The 26,933-nt window shown below is 44.3% G+C and overlaps 4 protein-coding genes and 1 long non-coding RNA gene across 5 annotated transcripts; 2 read left to right on the top strand and 3 right to left on the bottom strand.

Annotated features, from left to right (window-relative positions):
* Nucleotides 1–26: 26 nt before the first annotated feature.
* LOC100827108 (actin-related protein 2/3 complex subunit 2A) lies at nucleotides 27–5,249 on the bottom strand. The gene is made up of 11 exons (XM_010230948.3): nucleotides 5,092–5,249; nucleotides 4,331–4,410; nucleotides 4,186–4,252; nucleotides 3,396–3,603; nucleotides 2,542–2,711; nucleotides 2,236–2,313; nucleotides 1,878–2,010; nucleotides 1,709–1,800; nucleotides 1,099–1,155; nucleotides 440–511; nucleotides 27–343 (listed from the first exon to the last, which is right to left on the bottom strand). Exons 2-11 carry the CDS (start codon nucleotides 4,390–4,392, stop codon nucleotides 323–325), a joined length of 960 nt encoding a protein of 319 aa, XP_010229250.1. The 5' UTR covers nucleotides 4,393–4,410; nucleotides 5,092–5,249; the 3' UTR covers nucleotides 27–322.
* Nucleotides 264–11,961, top strand: LOC112270008. Its single transcript, XR_002962280.1, has 2 exons — nucleotides 264–393; nucleotides 11,524–11,961. It is a non-coding gene; the product is annotated as an uncharacterized LOC112270008 (long non-coding RNA).
* LOC100827417 (probable serine/threonine-protein kinase PBL21) lies at nucleotides 5,545–10,371 on the bottom strand. The gene is made up of 5 exons (XM_003558847.4): nucleotides 9,554–10,371; nucleotides 9,319–9,488; nucleotides 9,024–9,234; nucleotides 6,540–6,931; nucleotides 5,545–6,228 (listed from the first exon to the last, which is right to left on the bottom strand). The coding sequence occupies exons 1-5, from the start codon at nucleotides 9,651–9,653 to the stop codon at nucleotides 5,923–5,925; spliced, it is 1,179 nt and encodes a 392-aa protein (XP_003558895.1). The 5' UTR covers nucleotides 9,654–10,371; the 3' UTR covers nucleotides 5,545–5,922.
* Nucleotides 11,962–15,164: 3,203 nt separating the features above from the next.
* On the bottom strand, nucleotides 15,165–21,015 carry LOC100830901 (bromodomain-containing protein DDB_G0270170). The gene is made up of 9 exons (XM_014897570.2): nucleotides 20,634–21,015; nucleotides 19,943–19,994; nucleotides 19,753–19,837; nucleotides 19,593–19,638; nucleotides 19,404–19,502; nucleotides 18,110–18,178; nucleotides 17,239–17,569; nucleotides 17,019–17,146; nucleotides 15,165–16,833 (listed from the first exon to the last, which is right to left on the bottom strand). Exons 1-9 carry the CDS (start codon nucleotides 20,910–20,912, stop codon nucleotides 15,985–15,987), a joined length of 1,938 nt encoding a protein of 645 aa, XP_014753056.1. The 5' UTR covers nucleotides 20,913–21,015; the 3' UTR covers nucleotides 15,165–15,984.
* Nucleotides 21,016–24,285: 3,270 nt separating this feature from the next.
* On the top strand, nucleotides 24,286–26,486 carry LOC100831212 (nucleoside-triphosphatase THEP1). Its single transcript, XM_014897517.2, has 6 exons — nucleotides 24,286–24,443; nucleotides 24,544–24,631; nucleotides 24,773–24,863; nucleotides 25,458–25,542; nucleotides 25,742–25,898; nucleotides 26,212–26,486. Exons 1-6 carry the CDS (start codon nucleotides 24,399–24,401, stop codon nucleotides 26,325–26,327), a joined length of 582 nt encoding a protein of 193 aa, XP_014753003.1. The 5' UTR covers nucleotides 24,286–24,398; the 3' UTR covers nucleotides 26,328–26,486.
* The last annotated feature ends 447 nt before the right edge of the window (nucleotides 26,487–26,933 follow it).

Consider the following 26,933-nt stretch of genomic DNA (forward strand, 5'->3'; position numbering starts at 1 on the left):
AATGTTCCGTTATCTTATGGAACTACTTCACACAAGAAAATAAATAGCGTCAGGTCATATGGATCAGTTCAATTTCCACCTATTCCTCAAGTCAAATTTCCACCACAGATACAAACAAGCAATGATGAACAGTATCATGGTGCTGACTCTTTTTTTTTTTTTTGCGCACAGGTGCTGTCTGTGTTTCAACGGTTGCGCCTAATCTTGCTGGGAATGAAAAAAAAGTTGTCTACCAGTAGCACCCTCACCACCCTGCACCCATGATTGGAAGTCGAGCAACCTTGAAATGATATGCTTGTTTGGATTGACCCCTTGAGAGATGCTAGTTGCCTTCGTTCAAGCTCTGCCGGGAGGAAAATTGGAATCAGTGAAAGCAGGATGCACGGATGTCAGGTATTTTACTTTTCTTTTTCGAAAAAAGTTAAGTATCTGCACAAACCATTCTTCTAAAAGACGCGCCATGCACCAACTTCTTTAGCTTCTCAGCGTCAGATTTTGCACGGTCCAAAGCCTGCAGCACTTATCACGTCAGCAAGACATTGTACTCTTTTATCACAGGGCATTCCATGTTGGTTACACGTAATCTCAAGGAGCTTTCCCCATCATTTTGAGTCCTTTAGATGGGAAAACTTCAAATAATTCAGTCTCTTAAGGAGCATGTCATTAGAAATATTTTGAGAACCAACTCCCTTAATAGGTTAAGCATGAGATCAGATGGTAATCTGTTCAGTTCAGGTGGGTTTATTTGATGCGTCACCTGTTTTTAGCACAAGCAAGATGACCAGCAACCAGCTATCAGCAATTAACAGTTGCCTTAAAGAACATAAATAACAACATGCCAACATCATGATCACAGTTTGTTCTGTTTGATGATACTAAACTGATATCTGCTACTCCCTCCGATCCATATTAATTGTCTCAAATTTGCCCAAATATGGATGTATCCATGGCTAAAAAGCGTCTTGATACATATTAATATGGATCGGAGGGAGTACTATAACTACTCAGGCTGAACGGTGCTGAGTAAGCCAAAGTGATGAATTACCTCAGCAAGGTGTATGCAATGCCTGAATTCAGTACAAAGATTTTTATATCTACCTGGATCAGAGTCTCAACTCTACGCCTCATTCTTGTGTGCATGAATCCTTCGGAACACTGCAATACGCAAAACAGCATCAAGTGCTTGCACAGTCACTGTAGGATACCACTTATGTTGTATCCAAATATTGCAAGTCATGGATATGTTAAGCAGAAGAATATAAGACAAAGTCATGTATATGTTAAGCAGAAGAAAAGCTTCACAAAGGAACCCCAGTTGGTTCTAAGGCTAGCCTGTTGGATCAGTAATTTCAGCTGGCTAATCAAAACTAGACTTAGACTTAAATCACAAAACATGGCGGATCTTGGTGAAGAAAAAGTAAAAAAAGAAGCAGTTCTGTGTTTTTCTACACCCATTTCATACAAGAAAAATCCAGTGTGAATCAACAATGAAATCGTCTGTGTTGCTGATACAACAATGATAATTTCAGTGTTCTTTTGCTAACCAACAACGAAATTCAGTGTGAATCAACGAATCTTAAACTTCTGCAGCAAAATCCGCCCATTGAGGGAAAATCTGCAAATTGGCTAATGCTGACTGATTCACAGCTATTTCAGGGATCCACTATCGTGATAAATATGAAAGCAGCCCATAAATCAAGGATCTTACCTTAACATGGTAGCTTACGTAAGCATGAAATGTTAACAAACTCCAAACTGTTTTGTCTAGCTTTCTACCTTCAACATGCCTAGGGGAAACGACTGCATAAAGAAAGTCCATGAGACAAATAGATATCTTGGAAGAACACGGAAAACAAATGGTAGTAAATACACATTACCAAAAGTAACAAAACCGGCATTTGCATTTAGTGCATCCGCATCCATGCCTTTTAACTCAAGAGGAGGAACTGGAGACCACATACAGGAAGGAGCGTTACTAAGAGCAGCAGTCCGCCTTGCTTCCACAAACTCCTATAGAACCATCCAAAATTTTAAACATGCAGCAGAATGTGGCTTATCAAACAACTTCCAGCAAGATAGTTATGTGGACAAATATGTGAATTTCACTTGAGCTTCATACAAATCAATTTAATACACAGAATAAGCCTAATTGTAAGTCTACTATAGATGAACAGAAAGGTTCATAAACAAGACTAAATTGAAGCTGAAAGATATAAAAGGAACTGTCCTGAATACCTGCAGGAAAGAAGTTGCTAAGACAATATCAATGGAATCCTGGAACCTCATTGGGTACACAACAGTAACTTTATCTGGCTGAAAAAAAGGAATTAATTTCATCGAGTGCATTTGCAACAGATATCGATCAGAACCAATACTAAACATAAAAAACACGAGTGGTCTGACATACTGAAAGTATGTGTACCAATTGATTCAGATAAATTGATATACCCAAAAAAGCACCTAGTTGTTACTTACCATACAAACAAATGATGTTTCAGAGTAATATACCTACATTTGGGATGTCTATCCTCAAAATAATACCTGGAGAGCAAGGAAGAATGATTCATTAGGACGGTGAACAAGGGCAACCAGCTTGTCCACGTTAGGAGCCACTGTCTTTGTAGCTAGATGCTTCAGCAGAAGCTTCAGCGGTGCACCCAGCACAACCTCTCTCACAGATGCAATCTGTGTCAAGAGAGCATTCCGCTGTTCTGGAACATAAGAAATGTACGTTGTTAGAAGAAAATTTCAAAAGCGAGCATGACTTAATTGGACAAAATCACTTCTCAGTAGAATGCTATGACTCAAACAGGTTTGAGCAAAACCAATACAGCACATAGTACTTCCACAACGTCCCTAGTTCAGAAAAATAAGCATGCAATCAACAGTGCATCATCGCCCCAAGAAGCACAAAAAAGTATCTGAGTTTACTAATCCAACTGCACTGCATATATCAAGAATAATGAATGACTAAAGAGAATTGGAATCATTATAATAACAAAATAAAACCAAAAAATCGAAGATGCAAATGAATTGACTTTGTTGGAATGATAGTAGATATTTAGAACGTCATACTGACCTCCTACAAAAAAGAGCACAGGAAAGATAAGGGACCATTTTAACTAAGGTGGGTTTGATTTTAGTTTCATTTACAAAAATAAAATGTCTTCATGAATTAGACAAACTATATCTGTGTTAGACAAAGTCCTGGGTGACTAACTGTATTGTATCTCTAAAGCATCTAAATGTACACAGATGAAGCTGGTTTGAACATCAACTTGCACCAATAGCATAATTTTGCCAATGGATAACATCCAAGATACATAGAACCACCAGCTAATTTTATCATGTAGCACAACAAGACAATGATAACCTTGGAAAGGGAACTCTAGAACCTTCATCTGGCGGAAGCTTTGTTAAATTTATCTTCATTGTGAGATCAAAGCCATCCTTTGGAGGATCAAGAATTTGAACCACTGGCCCATAAGCCGCCTTAATAGCATCAATAGCACCAAGTGGAAGCCCGTCGTACAGAATAGCTTCAGGAGGTGCGAGGGGCAGTGCCACTGATAGCACCATTGCCTTTGGATTTCTCATAGAGAACTGCAACAGAAGACTACTGTCCATCAGTATATAAAGCATAACCATAACCTTTTATGCACGTAACTGAAATAAACATGAATATGACGCAAAGTTCTTAAATAAAACAAATGATTGGCTGCAAACAGTAGCAATGGAAGCACTCGAATGTTGAGCAAATTTAACTTCACTTTCAGCTCAAAATTGAGCGAATCAGGATTTATATAATAAGAAATTAGATAGCAAAGAAATTCTCACTGGCACAAAAACATATCAGTATTAGCAACATGAATATCCTGGAATGCTTTGGTAACTTAAAGAAAGGAAGGTCAGAATACCACCTCTTATTAGTTCAGATATGTTCCTAGTATACTTGCCCCCCTACATACAAAATAAGTGAAGCTGTACTATGCAAGATTTAACATCACAGAACACAATTTATTGGACTGAAGCAAACACTGAATTCAAGATTGAATCTAAAGACAACACACCAAAATGGATAGCCAAATTCGCGCTATCACAGAACTCAATTTATTGGACTGAAGCAAACACTGAATTCAAGATTAAATCTAAAGATATTCGCGCTGGAGGATACTAAGTATTAACCTGGATATGATACCGCACATCATCGAATTCCACTGTCTGGCAATCGATGTCCACGCCCTTGTCGCCACTGCAACACAAGCATATGCATGAACTACAGTGACATCCTTTAGGTCAACAAGGGAAGATCGGTCGTTCTGAGACATACCTTAGGACACGTTCTTTTAGGATCTGAAGCAAGAACCTGGACGGCGACTGGAGCAATATCATCCTCCCCTATCCCTTCTCCTGTGGACGAAAAGTTGAAATGTCAATTTGAGAAACTGTAGGGGCTTCGCTTCAACCTGTCAGAGCCTTCAGATAATTCTTCTGACTAGTGAAGACGGTGCGCCACTCATTGTTGCCACAGCATTCCAATCCCAGCACACGAGGAGGATCAACGGTTGAATGCTCCACCCCATGGCGGTTCCATGCCAGGAGGTCCAGGACGTCGGGTAATTAACCATGGTAGCACGGGCGGAGGACCCAGTAGGGCAAGGTAGGGCGGCCGCCCCACCTTGATTTTTGCCTCAGTTATGAATTGGGGAAGATGAAACGGGGAGCTAAAGGGCGGAATCCGTTCGTGGGGTGATGGGAGGAGAAACGGTCGGGAGAGAGAGAGAATCGAAGGGGAGATCAACCTGCGGTGGAGGCGCTCGCGCGAGGAGGAAGACGAGCTAGGGGCTGGGGCGCTCGGGAGCGGGACGGGGAGGAACACGAGCTAGGGGCTGGCGGTACTGGATCCGGCGGCGGCGCCGATCCAGCGAGCAGCAACGAGGGCCTCACGCGGTGGCGGCCCGTAGAAGCTGGCTAGACAGCGGCTTGGGATGGGCCGGATCTGCAGCGACGGTGGCCGGATCCGCAACGACGGCGGCCTCTCTCTCTTTCAACGGAACAGAGGAGGAGGAGAAGGAAGAAGGCGAGCCTGACCTGAGAGAGACAGGGACGGCGGCGTGCGAGGTCGGGTTCCGTGGCGCGCGAGCTGGTCGGCGGGAAGAGGGAAGAAGCCGGTTGTGCGCGAGCCGGTCGCAGGGAAGAAGAGGTGGCTGCTTATTTTGCATGAACGGCTACAACTTCCATTGACAGAGTTTCTGAGTTACAAATTACTCGTCTAACTATGATTACATGTATCTAGACGCTTCCTTTAGATACATTCATATTTAGGCAAATTTGAGACAGATACATCAGAGGAGTATTGAAAATTGTAGAATTACGGTGGCATTCTTCAAAAAATGAAAATTGCAATGGCATATCTCTATATCAAATAAGTTTGACAGAACTCTTTAAAGTTTGACGGTGAAAAAAAGGTTACAGCCCTCGTATTTTTAGAACCGCCTAATGTTTTAGAACCCAAAGAGTGCTAAATTTATGTAACCTTTTGACTAAGCAATACTACTGAAATTCATTGCATACATCTCAACATGCACCAAGCCATGGGATCTTTGTACATGAATCATAATAACTTGGCCAACATCCCAAAGAGGTACATTTTGGTTCATCTTTCTTGCCAGGATTGATGCTCGCAGGGCACCACAGATCATATGTACACTGGCCACCGGATTTATGAACTAGTACAACCAATGAAGAACATGAAAAATAAATAAACAACAGCCAATTGTCAGCTCCGACTACCACTCATACAGCTCTCTCCCTGTCAAGCAAAGCAAGAGGTCACTCAAGACCAGGTCTTGAACAACGAAGCCTTTTGACCCTATAACATTTGACAGTTTCAAATTGAACGACCTACCGATCTGATCTAGGCTACGAATACTGCGCAACCCGTCTTCCGCCGCGCCTTCTGGATGGCGTGTGGACATATTGTGGCGAGCCGCACTTTGATGGGGAACACAGAGACTCCAGGAGGCGTTCTGGGGCATAAGGCTGGTTCGCGATATGCTTCAGGCCTATTACAACATCGGCGATGATCGGGCGGACATGGGACTGGTCCTGGAGGCACATGATGCTGATGACAACCAGCTGATTGAGCGCCGATGGTGGATAGCCGCCTTGAAGAGCTGGATCAACGAGCCTGTGGAATTTCCTCTTGTCATGCATAAATGGTCTTGCCTGCAAAATCCATCCCCAGAAAAATAAGAAGAAAAAGATGGAACTGCGAACCCAGAACTCTACAGAGCCAAATTTGATGTTATTAAAGTTTAACTATCACAGGCGGATAAAATGGACTATAACATGTTCATTGGCAATAGGAACATTTTGTTAACATTTATCTGTAGAATATAAGGAAAATGGGAACCATGTCAATAAAAATACTTGGCTGTCAGAAAAAGACAGCTCTTCTGTTCACAGAAATTTGAGGTGATGCAGAAGAGGACATGGAACATCGGAAGCATAAACTGTAACAAGCTAGAACTGCTTACCCATGATAGTAAACTCTGCTCTGGCTTAGGCCTTGAAGCATCATAAATCCTTCTCCCAGTGATCAATTCCAACAGAAGAACACCAAAACTGTATATGTCCGATTTCATGGTAAGCTTACCACTCAGCACGTAGTCAGGGGCACAGTATCCATAGGTACCCATAACCCTGGTAGAGACATGAGTTCTGTCACCGACAGGTCCAACTTTTGCGAGTCCAAAATCAGAGAGCTTTGGACTGAAGTCCTTATCCAACAGAATGTTGGCAGCTTTCATATCACGGTAAATGATAGGCGGATCAGCCACATTGTGCAGATATGAAAGCCCTTCTGCAACTCCAACAGCTATCTTCACACGTGTATTCCAGTCGAGTGGTTGCTTGCAAAGAGGCACATCTATTCAAACGGAAAAAATTATCAGTTGAATGATGGCAGGTGACAAAGTTTCGTTCGGTATACAAATAACGAAATTGATAATAGTATTAAACACACCAGCAACGTATGAAAGCACAGCTCCAATATTTCCCCGCAACATGAAGAAATTAAATCGATTTACAATATCCCTTTTCTGGAATACTGGAACTATTGGCCTAACCTTAGTAATAAGCTCATGGCACACAACCTAAACAAATTATGGGTTTGGGAAAATAAAAGAACTTTGCAGAAAAGTTCAGATGGTTCACATCATGCCCATCACTGAACACAGCTATCATACAGGAGAGCATGTGATGTTCAGGCATGAGACAAAGCACGAGGACATGAGAACTTCAATAATTCTCAGTGGGGACGGTTTTGGCTAGCTTTAGGCATTATGTGCTGAACAATTTTGTCAGGTAGGAAAATGGTCAATTAGCACAAGGTGGTTTCACAGGTAACTCAATTAAGTGAGTACTACGAAGCTTTTGTGCTGATTTCAAGCTGGAACCAAGTTATTTAGCAAATAGCAGTTTTGCAGCAGGCACAAAATCGATGGTTCGTGCTACCTGAACTAAGTAAGTTAATACAATAATACTTCTGAACTTACTAATTGTACTAGTACTTCACTTAATAGAGTGCTGGTAATGATCATCAATGACCACACCAAGCTACATTGTCCTCTGAGTTTCTTCCCTCAAAAGAGGAGTGAGCGTCCTCATAGGTTCAGACAGCTTAGGACATGTCTGATCCTTACAAGAAAAGGAATCAGTAAGATAATGGCAAAGGACATAGGGGGGATACACAGTATATTTTAATCCGTGGGGAAGTTCTCACCCTGGTCATTCTCGAAAACATACGGCAGATTTACTAATCTTCATCTGACCTTGTTTATCTTATCTTTGTCAGAACTTTGACTTCCATAAATACATTAAAAAAAAAACTGCAATCCAAGTAGTACTAATAAACTCAGAATCCCAATCGTACTTCATGTACAAAGGAGCTGAAGGTATAAGGTTGGTGGATGCACCAACAATAAATACAGAAAAATAGCTGCCATATCCTTCAGGATTTTTGTAGAAATTAATACTTCAACATATAGAAAGCAAAGATAGTATCCTGAATTCTGGTAAAGTGGACGACAAAAGCAACAGAAAAAACGGAGGTGAATTTTTACTAGGACCCACAGGAACAACCTGAATACACCGCTTAGCAAGAATTTCAATATTTAAAGGTTCAACTTTTGAGCCCCGCAAAAAAAAAAGGGTTCAACCTTTTGTACTCAGATGTTTTTGATGCGGTGTTCATCATACTGCACATTATTTTGATACAAAACTCAATAATCATTTTTCTTATCGACTGAGAAATCCCGATCAAAACACAATCTGCTTCATAATGATAGGAATCAATCACCATGATGCTGAAAATCACAATAATTTTTCATAGGGCTGTACTAGCCAGGTTGAAGTATGACCTTCTATTTTGTTTTGAAATGCCAGCGCAGAGGCCGGTCGTGCCGCCTCCTTTTCAAAAAATTGGTAACAATAACTAGCCTTATTGTTGCATCATTTATATCAAAAGCTATTACAGCATGAAGTAATATTCTATTGAGACCTCAAACAGGCAGAAAGCTAAACTATCATCTCAAGAAAAATTCAGGAAGTAAACAAAAAACAAAACAGTGAATTCTTGAAGCGCGGAATGAGAAGACAGTTCTTTCGGCTATTCATTGTTCTGATGCTGATTTTGTTGTCCATTTTATGAAATTTCATAATTAGTTACACCAACCTTCCATTTCTTTTCTCCTTTCATTTCATAAACACATATTCACAACTACTTACTGAAAGAAAGGGAGAGAAAAATATCATAGAAATTAGCTCTTTTAAGCTTTCAGAACGCAAATTGCTGCTGGTGAAGGTTTATCCCCAGCAGAGAATTACCACAAGACATGAACTTTAACCTGCTAGAGGAGAGACAAATCCCTCCTGAACATACAAGCTTGATAACTAGAATGCACAAAATTAGTTAACGAACTGGACCAAACAGGCAAGCCGGAGTTGAGAGAAGAACTCACCAAAGAGATGGCTCTCCAGGCTGCCGAAGGGCATGTACTCGTACACCAGCAGCCTCTCGTCCCCCTGCGCGCAGAACCCGAACAAGCTGACGAGGTTCGGGTGGCTCAGCACCGTCAGCATCAGCACCTCCACCAAGAACTCGTGGCTCCCCTGCACGCTCTCCCGGGCGAGCTGCTTCACCGCCACCATCCGCGCATCGCCAACAACGCCCTGCAGACGGAAAATCTCAATCAAAATCACCCAATCTTAACACCAAGACAGAGACTCTCAGAAGGAGTGTGTGGATGAACTCGCCTGAGCGTTGGCCTTGGAGATCTTGCCCTTGTACACCTTGCCGAAGCCGCCTTCGCCGATGAAGTTGGCCTCGTTGAAGTAGCTGGTGGCCACTAGCAGATCCTTGAAGGTGAAGCTGTGCGCGCAGCCGTTCCCCACATCCGGCGCCACCTTCCTCCGCGCGTCGGCGCCTGTCCAGGGATAAGATAAGAACGAAAGAAGGAACATTTGCGGGACACGGGTGGAAATCAAGAACCTGAAGAGTCTTCTGGGCAGTGGTGGCCGAGCTTTGGAGGCTTCGGGTCGCCGCTCATCCCTGCGCGCACCGCCGGCGCAAAGCACGCGAAGCAACCCATCCCAGCGCCGCCGCCGCCGCCGCCGCCCCAAACCCCGTGACTAGGAAACGCTTCCCAGGTTAACAACAAGTGTTGCGGCGCGGCGCGAGAACAAGAAGAGGGGGCGAGAGGGATCACCCACCCCAGGCCAGGAAGAGAAGAGAGGCTATTAATGCTCGACCAAACCGGGCAAGGAACGCCGCATGGGTCCCCCGAGAGGAACTCCAGTCCAGATTGATCAGCCGCAGGAAAGGGAAATTGCGGGGTTAGGAGGCAACACGCCGGGGGATTTGGCAAGAAATTATCGCCGGCATCAAGGGGAGAAGGACAACAGAGACCCCGCACAGCTCCGCGGCCCCCATGTCGTCGTCAGCGGACACGAAGCGATTCGGGAAGGCAGTTGCGGTACCCGGAAGGGCGATGCCGCCATGATTTCTTCTTCTCTCTGGCGCTTGGTCCGGGTCAGTTTCTGCAAGCTGGATTTGGAAGCTGCCCGTCAGTCTCGTCTTACTCTCGCTCGGCTTTGTTCACTAGCTCACCCCCTCCTCCGGTCCGGAACGAGGGAGATGACGTTTCTTGGATTTGGCTTTTCCCGCGAGCTGAGGAGAAGAGTGTGGGAGTGAGTGCAGTTTTCTTGGCGTGGACTGTGCTGCTTTGATTGCAGTGCTTTGCGCCTAGCGCACTGGTACTGATAAACAGAGGAGCCTAGCGTACTGGCAGCAGATTGGATCTGATGAGCCGCAATCGTAGTACTACCCCTTCCTCGCTTCCGATGGGTGTGCTGAGGTGGTGGTGGTGGGTGCTTTTGCTTTGCTTTGCCATGTGTGTGTTTTCTTGTTTTCGGCAAACAAAATTATATTGTGAACCAATAAAGAGAGAAACAATGCTCTCGAAAATCTGCACAAATTGGGGACAGGAAAAATGAGATGCACTTTGAAGATGAGGAAGATTAGAACCGGAGCCTAATTGCAGATCAATTGAGAGAACTGACGCGCAGCCAGTTGAGTCATAGAGCTGGAGGAAAACTTCACTGAGCTAGACTTGAATCTTTCTCTTCAATTTACATCTGAGGGTCATTGACGTTGGCGCTCTTATTTAGTGATGGAGGTAAACCCTACCGTTAACCCTAAATGCCATTCGTGAGAAATGAGAAATTCAGCTTGAGATGGGCCCACGTATAATTGTCGGTTCATTCACGCGTTTTCCATCTTTTTGGCACCAAAATCGCGTAATTATAAGTTTGACCTTTCAATTCCTGCAGTCAAAATATTATATTTAGCGTGTAATAATTGGTTGACCTAGTGCAATTGTGCATCTACATTGTGCGATGCATGTTTTGATTGTTATATATACGTGTATGTAAATTAATTAATATGCGTTGAAATGAAGGGGTAGGTTTTCACCTCTCGATTTCCCACCATTGTTGGAATTTCTATCCCTATCGAACATACTCCCTCTGTCCAAATATATAAGGCCAATATGGAATCATATACCGAACTTTGACAACAGTTAGACAAATAATATACTCCATGTGACATATATGTATAAAAGTTATACAATTAGAAATAGTTTTCAATAAAGAATCTAATGTTATCACTTTCGCGGCACAATAGCCTCATACTACTAGTCTAATCCTTGATCAAAGGATGGCATAAAATTCCATGTTGGTCTTAAATAGTTGGAAGGAGGGAGTGGAACAGATCATCATGGTTCAAACAATGAACAACTAAAATCTAAGGGCTTATCAATGTATGTTGTGTTCTTGTTCCTATACTGCACTGCTATACGCACAGTGCAGTGTAAATCTGGCCTTGCTAGCTTGCTCTGATTAAATGAAGATTGCAGTACAACGACACTGGTCGACAGGGAGTCATGCTGAATTTTCTTGCAGATGCATTGTATTGATTCAGGCGAACATGCATGCATGCCATGCCACCCTTGCTCTTGCCTGCCTGCCCTATCTATGTATGCATAGTGGTGTGGAGTAAAATTTGCACAAGGTACACTGGATGCAGGAACAGTTCCTTGTTGCTATTCAGTACTAACACTAGTAATCATGGAAAGATGCTGATGCATGCATGGTCAAAGACTCTCATTTTCTCACTGGGTGCATGCCAAAATTTGATTGTAACCTTGTAGTGTCAGATTGGAAGTTCTTATGCTCTCTGAAAATGGGGATGGTAGATGGTGAGAATTACAAGGGAGGAAGAGTAAGGGGCTCAGCTGGTTAAAAGAAGATGGCCTGAAAACAAGTAATATAGGACTAGTTCATTTGTATATTTGTTTATCCTTGTTGGAAGCTTCTAACATACTGGTCAGGGTTGAGACATACATAGTGAGTAGTGACACATGTTGTGTATTCTTCAAGGAAGACAAAATTGCTTGTTCCAATTAAGCACCCTGAATCCTGATGGGGGTGGCATATGCAGTGCAACAAGAGTTGGCCTTGGGCACAACTCCTTTGTGCTCAGCTAGGACAAACTCTAGGCACAATGGAAACAATTATAATCTAGTTTTATGCATCCAAAGGAAAATTAAGATATGACAATATGGGCATGGGTTCATTAACCCTGGCAGTAGTAGTACTAATTATTGACGTTGGAAAGAAAAACAGAAAGAAGAATCTGTCGGTGCCATTTTTATTTATTTATCTGCATGCCTCTCTGCTATCATGTTCTTCCCTTGGTGAGCCATATCCATATATACAGTTTCTGGACTGAGGTCAAATGTGGTGTACTCTGCTGGGCCAGGTCAAGGAAAAGTGTCCCCTGGAGGACTGAATGCCCTTCCCAAGTTATTGCAGATTTTGATGAACACAAAACAAAAACAATGCTTCTTCCCCCGATTGAAATTACTTGTCGAAATATTACATGTATCTAGACGTTTTTTACACATAAATACATCCGTATTTGGACAAATTTGAGACAAGTAATACCGATCAGAGGAAATAGTATTATTACCAACCAAACTCTGAATTCCATTATCATGCTGCTTGGCCCACCACAGCTGAGGCAGAATGCATACATGGCTATTGAACCTGCCAACATGGTACAAACATGCCATTAATTAGCATCCAAGCTCTAATCTAAAAATCAAGAAACAGAGCAGAGCTTGGGGCCCTTGAATCAAGTTACTTGTCTCCCTGCCTCCCTGCTGAGCTAATTCTGACAGTAACAAGTCAGTGGACACATATGATGCAGATGATACGATGATTGCAGACATGGGCACATCATTTGGGTTTCTTGCAGAGAAACGGGAATAGATTACACCTATAGCTCCGGCATGGGCAGGGCAGGGCAGGGGAATGCGTCATGGTCATATGGAGCGTAGAATATAGGGCAACTTGAGTGACAAGTGCCTTTGAGTTTGGGGAAACTTACCAACAACTGACTGCATGTAGTCACTTGGGACCAGTTGCCACTGGTCATTGGTCACACTCACACCCTCTTTGTGAATGGCGCAGCAGTATCGTGTGTTTGGTGTGGGGCCGTGTTGTCAGCCGCTAAAAGGCTAGGTTAATTGTCGAGATCTTCTACGGTACCCTTGAATCGCTGTGAGCTGTGCATTTGGGTTAGAAACACACCATTTCGACGCACATCATCTTGTACCAGTAGTAGTAGAATGAAATCACATGTAAAGATGCAAACGGGATCTCATTTATGTCCCACTTTTAGGGTATCAGGGGCTTACTCATCCAAAAATATAACTTACTACTTCTTCCGTTTCATAATTCTTGTCGAAATCTTACATGTATCTAGACATTTTTTAGAATAGATAAATCCATTTTTAGACAAATTTAAGACAAGAATTATGGAACGGAGTGAGTAGTATTTAGAAATTGGCTTAGAATCGGACGGGACAGCTTGCATCACTAATCACATCTACTACACGCAAAGTAGATCAAACCACTATCATTAAGGAGAAGCAGATAGGGAGTGGACACCTAGTGGTAGTGTAGTACTGTAGACTGTGCAGTGGTGATGAATGGCATCAATTCTCAATGCATGTGAGCTCATTTTGTTTGCCCGGCACCGGTCACAGTTCAGTTACTCCATCACATCAGCCGCCACCCGTGTTGCACGATGAGTGATTGCCTAGCTAGATAGGTTCCAAGTAGGAAATTCAGCAGCTGTGCTATTATCACGAATCCTACGAGCTATAGAGTATGTGTGATCTTATCATGGGATCCGACAAAAAGGTTAGAGCTATAGCTTCCTTGTGAACCACTCCACTAATGCTGGCATTTCGGCGTAATCTGCGAGATTTTAATTACGGAGTAACTTAGATTCCAAGCCATGTTTTATTCTGTTCCAGTCAACATAATCCCTGATCATGGTGAACTAGTGAGTTAACTTGACGCGTCCCCCATGTGCGACTAGGGTTGCAATTGAGTCGAGTTTGAGCGAGATAGACTAAACTCATCGGTTAAGCTCGTATTGAAAAATGAGCAAGCTAAATTTGACTCGAGCCAGAGGTTGAGCTGCAGTGACTATTTTTCCAATTTGTCGACATTCGATTTTATTTTTGCGTTCTCACTAAAAAGTTCCTCTGCCCCCTCCATTATCCTCCGTGACTAAGGGCAGCAATGTTTGACGCGAGCCGGAGGAGGCAAGACGAGACAAGGCGAAATGCGAGCCGAGGCAGAGGAGACAAGGAAGAGGCAGAGGAGACAAGGAAGACGTACAATCCTGGCCGTTGGATCAGGATCACATCGTTTCAAAAATCCGGCGGCTAACGGAAAGACAAAATTAAAAGAAAAACAGCTAGCTACTGAAAAATACAGTAGGCAGCTCCCGGCCAAAGAAGAAGATGGAAAATTGGTCTAGAATCTGCATTTCTGGTTCTGGAGAGAAGAAAAGCAGCGCGGAGGACGTCACGAGGAGACACACGCAGACGGGCAGCGTATGCAAAACCCAAACCTCCCAAACCTCGTTTCACGGGAAACCACAAGGGAAATAACGGCAGTGCAGCCCAGCAAGAGTACGACCCGGAACAGGGACAAAAGTTAACAGATCGTTTGTCAACCAAGAATCCAATTTTTGATAGGATTTCATTTGGTTGAATTTGAATTCCGGATTGAAAAATCATGTTTGTCTACCACATGAAATTGAAGAGTGAGAGACAATTCTAGAAAAATGGTAGCTTTTAGAGAGAAATTGAGATTAGTTATAGTGTGATTCCATGTAATTTAAGATTGAATTCCTGTGCCTAATTCTGTGCCAACCAAACAAGTTGTTTTTTGAAATTCAAAATGAATTTTACAATTCTATGCTCAAATGATGGGTGCCAAACGAACTGTAAGATACGGGTCGTGGCAAGGCCCCGCGCGACCGGGCCTTCATTGCTCGCAATCAACGGGGGCACACGGCAAGATGCTGTACCAAAGCGGCCTTCATGGCATGGGAATCCAGATTCCTGGAAATCGCTGATTTCAATTTTCAGGACGCCCGGTCTCCCTCCGTGGTTCTGGAGGAAGGCCGTGGCAAAGATGCTCCAGGGCTTTCTGCAGATGGCAGCACCCAAACACTTACGTGCATAGTAGTACTACCACATGGCTTTGTGCTGTGACAACAAACAGGAAAGAAGATGACATAGTACCAAGATTTCCAATAGCATGGACGACATCAGCAAATGATATGTCAGCACAAGCATATTATCCATTCATGTCAGGAGATTTGCTACTAGAACAGGATCGATCACGCATTTCCATTCTCAGGAGCCTCAGACCAGAGCAAAAGCCTTCGACTGATGGCTGCTGCTGCTGCTGCTGCTTCACCAAGGCTCAGCTCAACTAACTCAACTCAACTCAGCTGGGGAATCAAATCCCCAGCCATGGCAATCCAGCATTATCCCCGGATCCTTCCTTCCTTCCATCCTTCCTCTCGCAGGAAACGGCACAACAACTATTCACTTTTCGCCCTTTTACCCTGCCTGTATGGATGCTTACTTGTCTACTACTATAATGTTACACATTGGCTGCCGCACCCAGGACATTATCATCATCTCTCCAATAGGATTAGAATCTGTACAGACTACTACACTACCCTTTTACAACACTTCACTGGGGGGTCTGGTCAAATGATCAAATAATAGCCCACGTTATTTCGCTTCCCGCAAACCTTGTCATCTCAGAGGCCTCGTTTGGCCTTCATTTTATTCTCCTCCCATATGGTGTTTATCCTTCGAAGCTCCTGGACAGTACAGCTCGATGTACTACAGATATATGTCGTCTGTCAGTGGATCGGAAGCAGGAGTATTTGCCCGGGAGAAGCAGCAGGATATCCTCATACATCTCGTTCCATCCGGATGATACACTAAGGTGAACTATGTCAATTGACTGCTATTATGTGGCTCACAGCTGTAAAGCCAAGTCCGGATGTTTCGGATTCACTACCTTCCCCCTAGGAGGGGAACCTGATGGCTGGACGCCAGCATTATTTAAGCTTGGAGATGCGGAACTATTATCGTTTTGTGGAGATGCACCCTTCTGATCATGACCTGCATCTTGAGAGGGGTTGGCGGTTATCTTTCCAATAACTCCATTCTGTGCTGTTTTAACACTCTCAGCGGCCAGTGGGTGCCCATGGAGATAGCCGTTGGCCCTGCCATTGACTCCAGAAAACATCCCAAGCACTTGAGCATGCGTCATCTGCATGCCTGGCCCGAATAACCCTTGTCCAGTGTACTGGCCAATGGTGTGTGGCACAGCAGTGATTCCATTGATGTTGGAGGTTTCTTGACTATGGCCGTGCTGCTGCAATGGAGGTGTCGGTCCAGTATTAGCCACACCATCGCATGACATGCTAACTCCGTTTACATATTTGGGTGGTTTGCTGGCCAATGCAGAGTTCTTGTCAAAGCCTGTGGATGTGGATGCCACTGGCTTGTTTCTAGTTGGATGTTCTTCACCAGTGACATCCCCATTCGAAGACAGCTCAGAATTTCGATGGAGATCATCGCTTCTGGATGTCATACTGTGTGTTGGAATACTGGACTCAGCGGACGGATCAGTAAATACGGGAACACGAGCCCACTGGGAGTTTTGAAGTGGCTCACCATCTCCAACCCATCCTGGGCCAAACTTTTCCTCAGGCAATACCCGTCTGATACCCTTTGCTGCTATATCCCAGCCAACCGGACCAAGTTTTGCAGCGAATCGTGCCAAGCTCCTAGCATATGCATGTTGCTGTTGAACCCCTATCTGTTTCCATTATGAAAGGAATTCAGTCACACACACAAAAAAGTAGCAAGTAGTCATTTTTATTCTAATTAGATATATGAAACAAATGTCAGATAGTAGCTGCAAATATTCACCTATAGCTAAGTTGGCAAGGCTTGTAAGTTATAAGTCAAGAATTCAATCTAATTTGATCAAAATGTGCTTACTGGAACTAGTAGTTTCCTCTCACAATCAAGGGCAGAAAACAGAGGACTGTGATGTGAGTATTGCTGATCATATGTACTCCGACGATCATCGTCTAAATAGGTAATCTTCTTTCCATACTTCGAAGGCCCTACATGATAAAAGCAGCAGAGGCCATGTTTATGCTCCATAAGTACAGTACTGCACTTTTCACGTGATAAATTAGCACTAAGAAAAACAAACCTGAGCAAACACCAGTTTTATCTGTTCTTTTACCACTACAAGAACCGAGTATGCTGTGGTGAAGAATGGGTGAATCTCTCATGGAGATATTTGTATTCCGAGTTCTGTCTCCAGCCGGTCTTTTCCTTGTTTCAGTGTTATCTGCAGATTTGTTTGCTTTTGGATTGGATAAATCTGGTGAAACATCCCTCTCAGTCTTCTCAACAGTTCTCTTTGCATTTTTTGGTGGCCTGCCTCTTCTAGGTGCTATCTTGGGTTGTTCTTCTTCACTATCACTAGCTTGTCTTAAATTCTCAAAATCCTTTTTGGCAAGAGCTTCAATAGACCGTGCCTGCGGAGATGTGAACATTTTAGGTAAGTAGCTAAGACTACTATGTGCAACTTAAAATGCCAAACAAAATAGTGTATCAGTTTCTTTTGTGTCGATATGTACAGTATCTTTTTACATATTAAAATGTCCTTTTGGAGAAACAGGGTATCCTGTTTGTATAGAAATTAACAGCAGAAGGTCAAGCTCACACCACACGGCAGTTCCCAGGGAACTGCACCAAGCATTAGAAATTTGCAGGACTCATGTTTCGTTTGTGCCCAGCCAGCCCTGACTAAATTGGGCTAGCCGAGGTCCCAAACAACCAAAAGGTTTCGTTGCCAAGGATTAGCACAAAAATGCTAGGATGTGACCAAAGAGCCTTGGTCGTCACAAAATTTGGCAACACTCCATATAAAGGCCGAACTCTTGGAGGTGACCAGAAAAATGGGAGGCTTGTTTCGGAAACCAACTGAACGTGTCCCACATATGCATAACCACAGAATTACAAAGTAAAATACGTGACCAGATAATGGTACATGTTCAAGATGGATTAGATTGTACCTGGCGATAGTATACCGTGTCATCTGAATTGTAGGACATGGCATTTGACGTAAGTAGAAATACATCATTCTGAAGAGACAAAAACATAGACATCAAGAGAAGATGTATTAGCACATTATGATTTGCAGCATGCTTTAATCTCCCATACAAGTTACAAAATATATACAAGGTTCAACCTAAAAATGGAAAGAAGAAAAACACTGTAGAAAAGAAAATATCTACAGCATGCCCAGATTCTTGGATCTGATGCAGTATGTAGACTAAACAGCAAAGTCACCTCAAGCCTAACAACAGCATGACCTAGAGTTTAGTTCAACAGAAATGTTCATATCACCTGAAAGCAAGAAAAACTGGCTTTTCATCTCAGGAACAGATAGAATTAATGTATGCAAGAAGTACAGTGTCAAGTTGTATTATAGAAGTTTTTGAGATATGAGATTTTATAGTAAAGCAGTCAACTTGATTAGGCATAATCATCAGTTTTGGGAATATTTGTTGCACAAATCTGGATAGAAGTCCGAAGTAAATTTCAGCATCTAATGATCCAGCCTATGTTACCACAACAGGTAATCCCTTCTTCTGCCTATGTTGACAGATTGATCATATACAATTTACCAGTGTATCAATTGAAACTTGAAAGCGTATGTACGAGCTTATTTAATCAGTACAAGTGTAAAACATTTGGAAATCTTGAATAAGCACACTGGATTTTCTACCTGTAACAGATTATGGTACAATACAGCAGTAAATAGCTCGTAGGAAATCTCTAAATGCCAATTCTAAGAGCATTTCTCTGCGAGGACGTTACTCATATAAAAAATTCCCCATTTTGAGCGCAGACAGGAATAACGATGTATGCAAAAGCAACATGCAGATGACAACCTCGTCTAATGTGAATATATTGCAACCTTAGTTTACACAATAAATTCTTAGTTGCACCCAAAATGCAGAAAGCACAAGAAAAGAAAACCAGTAGGCCTTGAGGTTGTTTGTACACTTTACACTATATGCAAAGAACAGACAATGACAACAAAGCTAGGCTCCATGCTTTAATTGTACAAAAGAACAGCAAAACAACACTTTTTTTTCTAGAATATACCTCGGCGGGTATATCATGCATTAAAGGAGAAGGCCGCGACGCGGCAAGCAAAACAAAACTTTGACCTATGAAGTGGTCCAGAAAATAAGGCAGCATGGAACAGCTAACATACGTTTTACTAGTTAATCAAAATACAGCTAGTAACACAAAAATCAGACATAGAGCCAGTAACAGAAGAAGAAACAGGCAGCATACCTCGAACTGCTCCAGGGTGGTATACGAGTCATTCAACAGCTTTTCACGGATGGTTGCGAAGTCCATAGGTTGTTCGATAAGCTCATGGTAATCCGGAAGCTGCAGCCACACACAACAAGCACAGCACGCCAGTATCAGCATCAGCAGTCCAACATATGAGAAGAGCAGGACTAGAGCTAAATTGCTCACCTCCTCTGGGTCAACGGGTTCCGAGTAAACTCCATAAGTATCCTTCCTGGGAGTAGAGTATTGGAAGGCAGTGAGAAACACACACGCACACATAGCTGAAGAAACCAGAGGCTCTCATTGGAGGAGAACTACAAGAGGATGATGGGGCCAGGGCACTCACTTCTGGAGCCTGTCGAGGATGAAGAGAAGCAACTTTTTGTCCGGGAGGGGCGTCCCCGTGGGCCCGCCATCCGACGCAGCGACCCCTGCTCCCACAAGCAGCAGCGCGAGGCGAACAACGTTAGCCCAGAGAAAAATTCAAATCCTTTAACCACCTCAACGCAGATGCTTGCTTCCCTCCAAGACCTCACCTTTCCCCGTCGCTTTCGCTACATCCTTCTTCTCCTCCACCGCTTCCTCCTCCTGCAGCAGCAGCAAACAAACAGCAGTTAGACCTTGCGTTCGCCATGAAATCGCAACCTTTGCGTGAACATGGCGACTTAAAAGCGTCAATTCTTGCACGAACGAGTGAGAGTTGCAGCAAAAATCTTTCTGTACGCATTACAGGCGACGACTTTTACTCCCTTTTTGCCGCCCAGGCAGCGCTCGCAAACCCGTGGGTAAGAGGAGGGGAAAGCAGTCAAATCCGTCAAAAACTTGTCAGATCCGCATACTGTTCCCTTCAAAGGAAAGGATTAAAGCGCTGACGAGGTCAAGATCCCTAGACCCAGACTCCCAGAGGAAACAAGACAACAAAAAAAAAAATCCAAGCCCGCCCAAAAAAGCAGCAGCGCTCTCCGAGAAGCTAAAAATCCTCAACAGCCACTCACTCCAGCAGCCGCACACTGATCTCCCCTCTCCCGCCAGATTCCCCCTCGCCGCGAGCCGTGCGGCCACAAAGGGCAGGGCCCCCGAGAAAAAAAAAATCCCAAACCCGCAGATCCAACCACTGCAGCTCCGCATCGCCGCGTGTCCCGCAGCCAAAACCCCGTCCGGGAGCCCGCAAAACCTCGGGGAATTTCCAAAATTCTGGCGCAAGGAAGGACCAGGAGGAACCCCCACCTCGCCGGCGCCGGAGAGGACGCTCTTGAGCCGCTTCTGCCGCCGCCGCCCGCTCCCAGCCCCCAAGTCCTCCTCGTCGTCCGAGGGGTTGGGGTCGCGGCGGGGCGGGGAGGACGAGGCCTCGGGGTTTTGCGCCTGGAGGCGCAGGCTGCGGCGCTGGAGGTCGAGGAGGGACGGGCGGCCCTTCTTCTTGCGCTTCCGCTGCGGGGACGCGGTTTCCGCGGGCGCCGGGGGCGGGGGAGGAGGAGGAGGGGGCGGGGGCTTCCGTGTCTTCGCCATCAGCAGCGGCCGCGACGCCGGCGGCTGCGGCGGCGAGACGGGGCGGGGCGAGGAGGAAGGGGAGGTGGGATTTCCGGCCTGGGGACGAACGGGTCGGGGTGCGTGTGGCGTTGCGTGCGTTTGGTATTTTTCTCCCGGAGGGGGGCTCTTTCGGTTGCTACGGGGCTCCTCCTCTTAACCCTGACACGCGGGGCCAGGAGCGCTGGGAGGCCCACATGTAAGAGAGGGAGCACCCAGTGGGTTGAGCTACCGGTTTGTGATCGGCCGGCCTCAGGCGCGTTTGGTGGCCGGTGGGGCCGGGGAGCGCGTCTCTGTCGTGGGCGGACCTGATTGGTGGGTCTCTCCTGGGTGGGTTTGTTTTCTAGTCGGAGCAGGAGAGCGCGTGGGCCCGCTTGTCAGTAGGGGCCTGATGTGGCCTTTTTTTTTGTCATGTTTTCCCGCAATTTTTCTCTGTTTCTATCGGGTGTCATGCGTACACGTTTTGAAAAGGTTAATCGAAATGAATGAACATTGCTTTGTGACTTTGTGTCAACTGATACAATTCTGTGAAATGGTGTTTTGAAACCCAATAGGAGATTTTCTAGGACTTGTATTAGGATACAAGATATTGTGTCGCACAGGTACATGTGTAATAATCTGTAAGAAAATTCTGACGATTCGTCACCCTGGATGGACTCAGCTGCTTCGCACACATATGGAGCGCATACTTAAAGCTCATAGTCGACCTGCAAATGAGGCTATAATCCGCTACTTCTTTACTACGCTCACTAATTCATTGCAGTACAATATGACACGGTGTTATGTTGACAGATGTGTAATAGTTCCAGGAACTATCCGGGTTTTAAAGACTTGGCTTTTTGTAGCCACCTCAAGGTGTTTCTTTTAAGTTCATTCTTGGTTAGGAGTTTTTTTAATGTTTTTTCTCCGCAGTTGTGAAGTTATTCGTGGTTTTCTGTAGCTGTGATGCCTCCTCTATACCCTTCACGCCTGGATTTCGGGTAGCGTTGGGCCCACATCTACGCAAGAGAATATTGAGTTGCTTGAGTTATCAGCAAGCCTCGGGCGCGTTTGGTAAGGGTGGAGATGGGGCGAAGAACTTGTGTGTGTTGTGAGTGGGTTGATTGATGGGTCCTCGGAATAGGGTGTTTTCTATTTGTGGCACGAGAGCTTGTGGGTCTGCTTGTCAGCAGGGCATTGCCGTCTTGCACACAACTGATACAAAGTTCCGACATTCCAACAGTGCACTCAAACAAGACACGGTGTATAAGCTGGGCTCTCCTATGCATTGGACACGTGTGCCATATGGTGCACAACAGTAGGACCCACAACTCTTTTATGAGGCTCCTTGATTCTTCAGAGGGTAGCAATGCACAACATCATAGTTAGGGATGGAGGTATGATTTAGGGGTAGAGGGGGCAAAAACAAGAACTTTGAGCTTGGAGGGACCAAACTTATACGAGTTGTTCTGTGAAATGGAGAGAGTATCTAATATAAGTGTGTCATTGGACGATTAGTGCGATGATGTATCCTTTACCAAAGTCAAACATAAATTGATACTAACTAATAGTGCAATTAAAGACTATGCAAGATGTCTAAAACCAGGTGGATAGCTGTATTTACTGTTTGTTTGACTTTTTGCCTTTTGGACTTTTTAGGGTAATGTCCTATTTGAAAAACATAAGAAGGATTGTTTTTCTACTACTCACTTCGCCCTGAAATAAATGACATGGATTTGTATAATTCTTGCACACAACTGATACGAAGTTCCGACATTTCAACTGTAGTAGTATTTCTTAGAGCATTATCTCTCTTTTTTTTGAGAGGATAGAGCATTCTCTCTTTTGATGAGTTCGGGGCAATCGTCCACAAAAGCCTTCTTCCTCGAAAAACAAGAAAAGTTCAATTTTCACCCCCAAATGTGGCTTGACAGCTACATACCCCCTCAACTTGATTTTGGTCTGATTTAAACCCCCAAATCCAAAAAACCCAGATAAATCACCCCTCTAAGTGGTATTAGACAGATTTGAGGCAGTTTAGGAGCTGATTAGGATCATTTGACATTTTCTTGACTCGCTGACGTGGCACTGTGGTTGGTATTTGACGTTAAACGCAAGGAAAAATCAAAGACCCTTCGTCTCCACCGTTTTGCCTCCCCATCTGACTTCCGCTCCTATCCATGTCGTTGACGAACTCGAAGTTGCCACGGATGATCAGGAAGTAGGTGGACTAATCGGAGTTGTGCGATGGATGGAGGTACGTACTCCCGATCTATTTCCTTGGTCTATTGCCGTCATGTCGTCTAGGGTTCTTACGATTCGTAGAGTTTCGGGAGATGGTCATGGCAGGGCAGTTCATCCACCTCTGAACCGAGTTAGATATGAGTAGTGGTTGTTTTAAGATTTTTTATCGCAGTGAATTTATGCACATTTTGCGAGCTGTAAGCTGACAAAGATAATTTTTACGTCCAGATTACGACCATCTGGACTATTTCGACTTACGTATCCATTTGTGTGGTGCAAAACTAAAAATGCGATTTTACTCCATTGAACAAACATGCTCCAGCCATTACATTCATACATACCTTCACCATTTTCTTACCTGCCACAAAGGCACAAACAAGCATAGGACACACTAAAAACACACACGCACACTTCAGAAACGGCAGCTGGCTTCAGGCTCTTCATCTGAATCTCCTGCGGTTCAATCTTCTTAATCATTCCAGCGATTTACTCGGCGAGCAGCGCACGTGTGGTATCTCCTTCCTAGGTTCTTCAGGCCCCACGATATCCATCTTGGAGTTTTCTTCCCACAGAAACAAAGAAATGGCTGGCTCATACTCCATTGGTCTCTCGCGGTACGGGATTGCCGATGGAGACGACGACACAGGACCTGGCGATAGCGATTCGAAGCGGCCCGCATGAACCCCAACAGCCTGTGGGGTCACCGACGAGCTCCCGGAGCTATGCGCCATCGATTTCTAGAGTTCTAGGGTTTGCAAATGGGGAATGGGAGAGGGAATTTAATCGAGAAGAAAAAATAAGAGAGGGTCGCTTTATTTTTAATGACCATGCCACGTTAGCGAGTAAAAAAAACGTCAAATGATCCTAGTCAGCTCCTAAATCGCATCAAATCCGTGTAATACCGCTTAGAGGGGTGATTTATCTGATTTTTGGGATTTAGGGGTTCAAATCAGACCAAAATCAAGTTGAGGGGGTTCGACAGCCACGTTTGGGGGTGAAAATTGAACTTTTCGGAAAAAAAAGAAAAGAGCCGCATATGCGCGTGTACTGGGCCGGCGGCAGATAGTACGTTGATCAATTTATCGGGCCAGGATGCCCTTGTAAATTAAGCCCATGACGGGAAAGCATTGGATCTCCGGCTGTTGCTCGGCGAGGCTGCGTCGTTGTCTGCCGTGTCGGACACACAAGACACTCCGCACGGCACCACGGACCAGCCGCGCCGCCCGCCGTCGCCTACCCGCCCCGATGGCCGCCTCGCCGTCGAGGTGCCTCCTCGTCACTGGCGCACCGGTAATTCATAATCCCCCAACTGGCCAACTCCCTCAAACCCCGCGCAAACCCTCCCCTCCCCTCATCGACAACCGCTTCAACGGGCCGCTGCTGCTTGCAGGGCGTGGGGAAGACGACGCTGGTCATGCGGGTGATGGAAACGCTCAGGGCGTCTCACCCGGAACTCACCATTCGCGGTTTCTCTACCCGTACTGTTCCCTTCCAACTCTGAACTACGGGCACTGTTTTTTTTTTCTCTAGCAAAGGGACAACTCACTCTGACGAACCCTGCTTCGTTTTGCAGTTCGCACTCACAAGTTTTACTGGTTGTTTGTGTTATCCGTTTGCAGGGGAGGTGAGGGAGAGGGGGGAGAGGGTCGGGTTCGAGGTCGTCACGCCCGATGGGCGAAGCGGGCGGCTCGCCTCCTCCAGGATTTCGAGGTCCGGTTCAGCTTGCTAATATGCTTGATTTGAATTCCCTGATTAAAATCTGTACGATTATAGCTATCTTACATATTTGTAAAGTGCATCTAGTTCGGACAGTTCTCCTGCAGATATTGTCAAAATGCATGGCCGATGTTACATGGAGTCCGTCTTTCCAAGTGATGGCACACTCACAACTTTCTTAACCGGTCTATTTTGCCCTTTTCTTGACAGATAGTAGTACCTGTTCACGTTTGATAAAAATCTTACAGATGGAAAATGCCCCTTCACACCTATATCGAGCTTATTTGTGCCACTTGTCTATACCCTGTATTTGTTTTTTTAAGGCTCTCTCAGATTTGTTGACACACTTCTGATTTCAAAACTCCATATCTGTGAGACTGTTGATGTCACTGTCAGTAGTTTGAAGCATCTGGAAAATGTCGTCCCTTCGCATTCTGATGCACTTCTGCCATTCAGAAGTACCAATTAGTTATTACTTCACCTACTTTTGCATCTTTGCGCCAATTGTGGATCCAATGTTTATCTATGTTCCTTGAACTATTTTATCCTAGTCATCTAATAACCATCTATATCTGCGGTATCTTGCAGCCCTGAATCTGTTAGATGGCCTACTGTTGGAAAGTACAAAGTAGATGTAGCATCTCTGGAATCGCTAGCATTGCCCGAGTTGCAGGTAAGCAGTTCCGGATCTTATCTCGAGGACCATTTTCCAAATGCTGGGCTTCAAAAGAGGGATGTGTGTTGCTAGTTTGTTCATATATGACGGATATGTGAACGTTTGTTGTGTGTCATGAACTCAGGATCCAGACCAGCCTGTCAGATAACCATTTACTATCTGGATCGAGGCTTTATATTTCTTATTTATTCATCAGGTCAAAGAGGACACAGATCTCTATATCGTTGATGAAGTGGGTAAAATGGAGTTGTTCAGTTCAGCCTTTTTCCCTGCTGTGGTGAGAGTTATTGAGTCCAACATCCCAGTGCTGGCCACCATACCAATACCAAGATATGGCCGTGACATTCCTGGAGGTACCAACTTTTCCTAATTCGTAGCTTGAAGATGTTATTGTTTACTAAACTGTACGTGATATTCTATATATCAATTGCCTTTTAACCCACTTCAGCACTAATATGAAAATATGTGCAAATTCTGTTGCAAATTCGGTATAATACCCAGTTCAGCCATAGTCACACTGTGTCCAAGTATGCTATGTTTTACATCCAAGAAATTAGTGAATATCTCCAGCTGGAGCAAGATTTTTAACTATTCCACGGTCTTCTTTAAATGCACTTGAGTTAAACTTCTCATAAATTTTACTTGTTGAATTGTCACTAAATGCAGTGGCGAGGTTGAGGAATCATCCTGGCGCAGTTGTTTTCACCTTAAATACTGGTAATAGGGATACCATGAGAGAGGGTATCTATGATCAGTTGAGCAGATTGGTACAAAAGAGGTGATGTGCTGCCCCTTAATTGTCGCTTATCGCATGTAATGCAGAAAACTACGTTTCTCTTATGAGCAAAAGAGGTGTTCCTCCGTTTGCACATCTGTGGTGTAGTGTGACTATCCAAGTTCAACCTTTGACCAACAATTAATTCATAACATCTGTTATATTACTTAAAATTGATACCATTTAATTTGTACAAAAGCACTAACTATTAACAAAAATAGTTTACAAAAAATTGTCAGTCGAAGTTCAAACTTAGATAATCAAGCTACGCCTTGGATTTCCATTTAGCAGGAGTTGAAAATTGGAAAATTTACTTTAATAATTGGCCCATAAACCAATACAGCTTGTAACAGAGACTCTGGTTGTGCCTTCAAGTGGTGTACCTGATTGAATGGCTGATTTATCTTTAATAAGTCCGCCGACCATGGATAGATAGTGGGCAAGTGTTCTTCATGTACTCCCTCCGTTTCTTTTTTACTTGCACATGCAGTCTTTACTGACAAAATAGGCTAGGAGGACAAAGTGCATGTTGGCCTTCCTCTTCGTATTCCCTTGCAATTAATTGCACAATTTATTCAATCTTCCTCCAATCTCTTCTCAGCTCCACCTCCCC

This window comes from Brachypodium distachyon, chromosome 1 (assembly GCF_000005505.3).
Source record: "Brachypodium distachyon strain Bd21 chromosome 1, Brachypodium_distachyon_v3.0, whole genome shotgun sequence".
Lineage (NCBI taxonomy): Eukaryota > Viridiplantae > Streptophyta > Magnoliopsida > Poales > Poaceae > Brachypodium > Brachypodium distachyon.

Bases quoted from the DNA above. Each gene is read 5' to 3' on its own strand.
- LOC100830901 (XM_014897570.2), bottom strand. From the start codon at position 20,912: ATGGCGAAGACACGGAAGCCCCCGCCCCCTCCTCCTCCTCCCCCGCCC. The intron at 19,503-19,592 runs GTGAGCAATTTA...GTGTGGCTGCAG, and splicing joins AACCCGTTGACCCAGAGGAG to CTTCCGGATTACCATGAGCT. The intron at 16,834-17,018 runs GTAAGCACATTT...TAATGGAAACAG, and splicing joins AGAGGAAACTACTAGTTCCA to ATAGGGGTTCAACAGCAACA.
- LOC100827108 (XM_010230948.3), bottom strand. From the start codon at position 4,392: ATGATATTGCTCCAGTCGCCGTCCAGGTTCTTGCTTCAGATCCTAAAA. The intron at 3,604-4,185 runs GTTAATACTTAG...CTTCTGTTGCAG, and splicing joins ATGTGCGGTATCATATCCAG to TTCTCTATGAGAAATCCAAA. The intron at 2,011-2,235 runs GTATTCAGGACA...ATGGTTCTATAG, and splicing joins TAGCAACTTCTTTCCTGCAG to GAGTTTGTGGAAGCAAGGCG.
- LOC100827417 (XM_003558847.4), bottom strand. From the start codon at position 9,653: ATGGGTTGCTTCGCGTGCTTTGCGCCGGCGGTGCGCGCAGGGATGAGC. The intron at 9,489-9,553 runs GTTCTTGATTTC...ATCCCTGGACAG, and splicing joins CTGCCCAGAAGACTCTTCAG to GCGCCGACGCGCGGAGGAAG. The intron at 6,932-9,023 runs GTGAGTTCTTCT...CCGTTTGAATAG, and splicing joins CCTGGAGAGCCATCTCTTTG to ATGTGCCTCTTTGCAAGCAA.
- LOC100831212 (XM_014897517.2), top strand. From the start codon at position 24,399: ATGGCCGCCTCGCCGTCGAGGTGCCTCCTCGTCACTGGCGCACCG. The intron at 24,444-24,543 runs GTAATTCATAAT...TGCTGCTTGCAG, and splicing joins TCCTCGTCACTGGCGCACCG to GGCGTGGGGAAGACGACGCT. The intron at 24,864-25,457 runs GTCCGGTTCAGC...GGTATCTTGCAG, and splicing joins GCCTCCTCCAGGATTTCGAG to CCCTGAATCTGTTAGATGGC.